We start from the raw sequence: 6,702 nt of genomic DNA, 5'->3' as shown, positions 1-6,702 counted from the left end.
AGAGGAGAAGGCCCTTCGTCGGAGAACAGTCTGAGCTGCCCTGCCTGGGTTCCCCAGAAGTGAGCAGGTCACTAACTCCTCTCTTCCTTTTCAGCCCTCAGTGCCCATTTTTCAGACAAAAAGCTCCAAGGTGACAGTGCAAGAGACACTGGGTGAGGGCAAAGGAAGGGACACGCCTCTCCTTTCCTGCCCACTCTCACCTTCGCTTCTCGAAATCTTTAATCTCTCTTTATCCTCTCTCGCTGCCATTCCCACAAGACCGTTTCCCATGGGCCACTTCCAAGCCCTTTGCCTCACCGGCTGACCTAAAGTTTTCAACTGGCGCCCACTGCTCGGCAAGGTCGCCTAGACCTCAGCACCCTCACAGGGCTGGAAGGTGACAACCGCGAAGAGGAGGGTGACTCTTCCAGACCCCCCTCCGCGGGGGCTTCGGTGACATCACATCCTTCAGACGTGAAATCAGCCTGAGGCCAGGCCGAAGGACGCGACACCCCCGCCGCCCCCGCCCGCCCTCCGCGCCGCGCCGGCTCCTGCGCGCCTCCCCGGGTCCGAGCTGAGCCGCGCCTAGCCCAGCGCGCCATGGCCGCGCCGGTGACCGCCTGGCTCCTGCCGCTGGCCTTGCTGCTCCGTGAGTTCGCGGCCGGGAGGCAGTGGGTGGGGCGGGAGGGGGCGCGGGACCCCGGCTCAGCCTCGCCGCCTGCCGCCTGCAGATGCCGTCGCGGCTCTCCAGCCGAGCCCGTTCCGGATGTCGCCGCTGGGTAGGACCTGGAGTCTGGGCGAGCCAGTGGAGCTGAGGTGCGAGGTGCTGCTGCACAGCTCGACGACAGGCTGCTCGTGGCTCTACCATCCGCGCGGGCCCGCCGCGAGCCCCATCTTCCTCCTGTACGTTTCCCCGAACCGGCTCAGGTTGGCCGAGGGGCTGGACACCCAGCAGTTCCACGCCGAGAGGATCCGGGACAGCTACTTCAGCCTTAGACTAAAACGCTTCCGCGAGAAGGACGAAGGCTACTATTTCTGCTCCGTCATAAGCAACCAGATACTGTACTTCAGCACCTTCCTGCCGGTCTTCCTGCCAGGTCCGGGCGCGGGGCGCGGCACCTCGCTGCGTGGGGCTTGGGGTCACCTCAACGTGCCCCGACGCCCCACTTTCAAGCCTCTTAGCGCACCTGGATGGAGGCTAGATACTGTTCCCATTTCACAGACGAGCAAACTGAGGTTAAGGTGCGGCTGAGCAGGGACGGAAGATGGCTTTTTATGTCCAGCTGATCTGGGCTCGAATTCGAGTGCTTGTGTGGTTGTGCGCAAATTTCTCTACGCCTCCGGTTTGCTCGTCAGTAAAATGCGGATGTCAAGCCGAGTTCACAGGATTGCTGGTTCAGCCCTGGAGCGAGGCCCGGTGGAGGGAAGCGTGCTCCTGCGCTCGGGTCGGGAGCGCCGCGTGCGCTGGGCTGGGCTGGGAGCGCAGGCCACGGCCCCGACGGGAAGGAGTCCGCGCGTACCCCGGGTCCCCACCTCTCGGGTAAAGGCGCGTGGGGCTGGGGCTGGGGCAGCGGCGTGTTCACAACCCCAGCCTGGCCCCCGACCACGCTCTGTTGCTCCTGCAGCGAAGCCCACCACGACGCCCGCGCCGCGACCACCGACGCCGGCGCCCGCCACCACGTCGCAGCCCAAGTCCCTGCGCCCAGAAGTGTGCCGGCCCGCGCCGGGCAGCTCAGGTAAGGCGGGCGGCGGTGCCAGGCAGGGCCAGGGGCGGCACGGATCGTAAGGAGAGCCCCCGCCAGGGGCAGCCCTGATACTGGAGCTAGCCAAGCGCTAAGTGGTGTGGAAACCGAGACCCGGGGCAGAGACGCGTGCCCGGGATGGCGGGGTGGGGTCGGGGGTCCCAGACCTGCTCCTAAGTGTCGCGTCTTCGGTGTCGTCAGTGGACACGAGGGGGCTGGACTTCGCCTGTAATATCTACATCTGGGCGCCCTTGGCCGGGGCCTGCGGCGTCCTTCTGCTGTCACTGGTCATCACCGTTATCTGCAACCACAGTAAGTCCTGAGGAATCACAGCAGGGAGGAGTTCGCCCCGATCCCGCTGCTCGCCTGGGCACACCCAGCGGGGAGATGGGGTTGAGATTTCTGGGGCGCCGGAGCCACACTGCAGGTACAGGCACAGCCCATGTCTTCCCTGGGGACCGACAGAGCCCTACCCGCCAGCGGCAGCAGCGAGCGCACAGGTCTGGACACACAAACGCCCGCCGGGAGGGGCCGCTGTGGTCTGGGAACTCACGCCCAGAAGGGCGAGGTCAAAACCGCCACGGGTCTGAGCTTTGCCCTGGGTCCCTTCCCCGCCAACCGCCCACCCGGCTTTAGGTCCCCTGCAGCGGCGGCTCAGGTCTGCAGGGTGTCCACTGTTCAGCCACATATGTAGGCGCGGTGTTTTCTAAATTGATGCCTGAGAAGAGGGATGGAAAAGAAACACTCCCTGGGGCTCTCAAGAGTTAATAATCCTCGGGCCAGCAGTGGCTCACGCCTGTAATCCTAGCACTGGGAGGCCGAGGAGGGAGGCCGAGGTGGGAGGATCACTTGGGATCAGGAGTTCGGAAACCAGCCTGAGCAAGAGTGAGACCTGCCCCCCCTCCCTGTCTCTACTATAATTAGAAAGAAATTAATTGGCCAACTAATATATATAGAAAAAATTAGCCGGGCATGGTGGCACATGCCTGTAGTCCCAGCTACTCAGGAGACTGAGGCAGGAGGATTGCTTGAGCCCAGGAGTTTGAGGTTGCTGTGAGTTAGGCTGACGCCACAGCAGTCATTTTATTTAGCCTGGGCACCAAAGTGAGACTCTGTCTCAAAAAAAAAAAGCGTTAATAATCCTCAAAGACATAGGAAAAGGGAGAAACCATATTGGGGAACTATTGGTGTATGTGGGGGGGTACTCACTTTTTCCTTTCTTTTTCATTATCCAGGGACCAGAAGACGTGTTTGCAAATGTCCCAGGTGAGTCTCATTTAAACTCTGGGCCTACCCACGCTGGGCAGCCCTGGGCGAGGGTCCTGGCTTCCCCAGCAGCAGATAGTGGGAACTTTTCCCAGAGAGAGGTGTTGGCAGTGGAGTCCTGGGGGCAGGGAGTCAGCTAGACCCTGAACAAAGAGAGGCAGAAGGCTGGCGATGCCACCTGCATTCTTGAGAAAATGGAGTCCCAGGCAGTGTGACTTCAGTAAATCTCAGTCTTACTTGGTCAAGCAACAAAAACCCCATCTGAGGATTCCCCCAACTCATCCTACGTCCTCAAAGGACCTGAGGTCCTCTTTATTGGGATGGTTCCACGTGGGTTTTGTTGTTTTCTTAAGAAAACCAATTTTGTTAATACTTGGCTGGTCTAGTTTTTTGAGGGAGAGCCAATCTTTTATCACCTGAACCAAATGGATAGTGGTCTCGGTTCCTAATTTCCTGTATCCATGTAGGGCTTTGATTTGCTGCCAAGGACTAGAGTAGGAAAAAGGGGAAGTAGAGGCAGGGGCAATTAGCTATCTGGTAGCTCAAGTGACTGCCCCATCCAATTCCAGGCAATGATCATTCTGAAATGATCAGGAAAAAGACCCACACTGTCTGTTAAGAGAAGCCTGCACCTCCTCTCTCCTGCACCCTTAGGCTGAGGCAGCCCTTGGTAGCATCTAACAAGCTCCTGTCTTAGGCCAGGCACCATGATAAGGGTTATACTTGGGAACTCTCTTAATCCTCACAGCAACCTAGTGTGTCAGATAGTAACACAGGCTCAGAAATTAGAAAACCTACCTAAGGTGGCAAAGGCACAATTACACTCAGATTATCAATAATAAATAACCATTTAGTGAAAGTCTACAGTGTACCAGTTACTTGCTTTATATATACATATATTGTGTTAATTTCAAGTTTCATAACAACATGTAAAAAATTATTATGATCTCCATTTTACAGATAAGCAAACTGAAGCTTAGGACATTTAGTGATTTGTCCAGGGCCATACTGCTAGCAAGTAGCAGAGCTGCAACTTCCATCCAAAGCTCAGGTTCCTTCCTATGGCCAGGGGCTGGGGTGAGGGTGTTAAAGATAACCAAGTATATGCACCATGCCCTTTCAGTAGATGAAAATATTTCAAATTGTGTATCTGAGGTTTGCATTATATTATAGTTGCTATACCAAGGGGATAAAGACTCTTTGAAAATAGAAAAGGGCCAGGTACGGTGGCTCATGTCTATAATCCTAGCACTCTGGGAGGCCGAGGTGGGAAAATCACTTGAGCTCAGGAGTTTGACACCAGCCTGAGTAAGACCCTATCTCCACAAAAAATAGAAAAAATTGGCTGGCGTGGTGGCGTGTGCCTGTAGTTCCAGCTACTCGAGGGGCTGAGGCAGGAGTATTACTTGAGCCCAGGAGTTGGAGTTTGCTGTGAGCTATGATGACACCACTGCACTCTACCCGGGGCAACAGAGTGAGACTCTTGTCTCAAAAATAATAAATAGATAAATAATAGAGATTTTTAGCATTTTCATTACCTGGGATACAATTGGGAGTTTTTGCAAGAGAATCATCTCTTATCTCTATGTTTTCTGAAAAACTCTCATTTTGAGATGAATAACTGAGAATAAAACCTTGCCTTAAAATACAAAGCTTTGCAGGTTAAACACATCTGAGGAATTCACACACCTGGGAGTTAATATACTCACTGATCATGGCAGGCAGCTCAGCTTCAGCACAAAGGTTTTGGAGGACTGAGTGCAGACATGCCACTCATGATGAATTAGCCCGTTTAGGAGGTCTTAGCCCAGTACTGAACTGACACGCACATTTTTAGCATAGCATCACATTTGTGTTTTCAAAGGGTCGTAGACAGAGCAGCTCTACTTGGTTGACAGTGGTGATTTGCTCTCATCCTCCTTTCTCCCTGTGATCCTCCAGGGCTGAGAATCAGGTCAGCCAGTGACTTACCAGTCTCATTCTCTCACCTCCAGGAGGACCTCAATAAAGGCTCCAAGCAGCTAGACTGACTCTGTTCAGATCCTGGCTCAGTCACCTAGTTGTGTGACCTTGGGCAAGTTCTCTAACCTCTCAAGCCCAGTGCCTACCTGCTAAGGTTGCTGTGATGATCAAACCAGGAAGGTCCTCAGCAGGGTTGAGGTCACTGACTCAGTCCCATGCTGGTGCCCCAGGGACAGGTTCTCAGACCCTTCTAAGGGGTCTGGGGGTTGGGGATAGACACGGAGGGATGCTGCACAGAGGGGATGGAAGGGCCCTCACTGCGTCTACCGTTGCCTGCTTCTCTTTCAGGCCCTTGGTCAGGCCGGGAGGCAAGCCAAGCCCTGCAGAGAGATATGTCTAACCCTGTGCGACAGCCACTACATGACTTCCAACTGAGATCTCACCTTATGAGGGGAGCACGTCTTCCCCTTTAATTTTTTCCAGTTTTCCTTATGTATTCATTCTCATGATTATTACTGTAGTGGGGGTGGGGTGAGAAGGGTTGCTTTTTCTTTATGTGTCTGATGCAAAACAAAACCATGTAACATCTACGGTGCACCGCAAGGGTCATAATAGCGTTGTGCACACATATCGGGGTAAAGGGCGGAAAGGGGCAGGCCAGACCGGAGAGCTGTGTTCTCAGACTCGTGCTGACAGCGCTGGAGGAACCTCTTCCCCGCCCATTTCACAAAGGAGGAGGCTAAAGACCAGCGATGGGAGCAGCTTGGTCACAGTCACACGGCAAGTCAAGGTTGGAGCCAGAGGAACCTTACCTCCCAGCTCAGGGCTCTTTCCTCCACACCATGCAGGTCTTTCTTCCTGAGGCCTCTGTTGAGAGGCTGGGGTCGGGGGTGGAGGGTGGGGAGTGGGGAGGAGTCTCAATCCGCAAAGGAACAAGTATTTCTTGAGCACCTATGATATACCCATTACTGTACCCAGAGCCTTGAGGTAATGAAATAAAACAAGAAAACGTCTGCCTTTGGCAGAGGTCTGTAATGTAGATGAACAACATCAGACCTTTTCATAATCAAGAGTGAAATTGTATAGAAAGTACGAATTCCTAAAATGAAGTGTAGGGCTGAACGGAATCCTGGAAAGTGAATCCCTCCACCTCTAAAGGAAAGCTTGTGGAACCCCTCCCTGGAGGCAAGATTGCCCTCCCAGGCCTTGCGCTGCAGAGGGACTTGTGAAAGAGGAGAGGCCACCCCTTCACAAATACAACTTGAGCATCAGTAAAGCCGAACACAGCCCTCCTCCTGGACCTCTAAATTTGAGATACCAGATTTGAACATGCTCCTGGGATCACGGATGACTTTTTACGTTTTGTAAAGATAGAATTGTTAGGGAGCTGCCGGCCCAGCTGTGGCCTCTGCTCAACCAGGTGTGGGAATGAGGCAGACCAGGCTCTCGTGAGGAGGCCAAAAGCCACAACTGCTGCTCCCAGTGCACATTTCCTCTCTTACAGTATTGCACAAGCGACACCTGCTTGTTAAGAGAAAAAAACTTACGTAGATAAGGCAATAAGAATCGCCTATAATTCTTTCTTTACCTCAGGTATAATCCACTATTAATATTATAGTGTCCATTCTTCCTGGGTATTTTCTATGCCTATATATATATAAAATAGGTGTCTTGTTTTTTAAAATGGGATTGTCGTATGCTTTTATATGTGGCTTTAATGAATATATATGTGGCTTTAATGAATAAACATTTA

The 6,702-nt window shown here is 53.5% G+C and overlaps 1 protein-coding gene across 1 annotated transcript; it reads left to right on the top strand.

Moving 5' to 3' along the window:
• The first annotated feature begins 440 nt into the window (after positions 1-440).
• On the top strand, positions 441-5,496 carry CD8A (CD8 subunit alpha). The gene is made up of 6 exons (XM_012774336.3): positions 441-628; positions 711-1,076; positions 1,605-1,715; positions 1,923-2,033; positions 2,957-2,987; positions 5,298-5,496. The coding sequence occupies exons 1-6, from the start codon at positions 580-582 to the stop codon at positions 5,347-5,349; spliced, it is 720 nt and encodes a 239-aa protein (XP_012629790.1). The 5' UTR covers positions 441-579; the 3' UTR covers positions 5,350-5,496.
• The last annotated feature ends 1,206 nt before the right edge of the window (positions 5,497-6,702 follow it).

The sequence above is a fragment of the Microcebus murinus genome, chromosome 3, assembly GCF_040939455.1.
Source record: "Microcebus murinus isolate Inina chromosome 3, M.murinus_Inina_mat1.0, whole genome shotgun sequence".
Classification (NCBI taxonomy): domain Eukaryota; kingdom Metazoa; phylum Chordata; class Mammalia; order Primates; family Cheirogaleidae; genus Microcebus; species Microcebus murinus.
The sequence above is the reverse complement of the archived record's forward strand: the minus strand, read 5'-3'. Positions and strand labels throughout refer to the sequence as shown.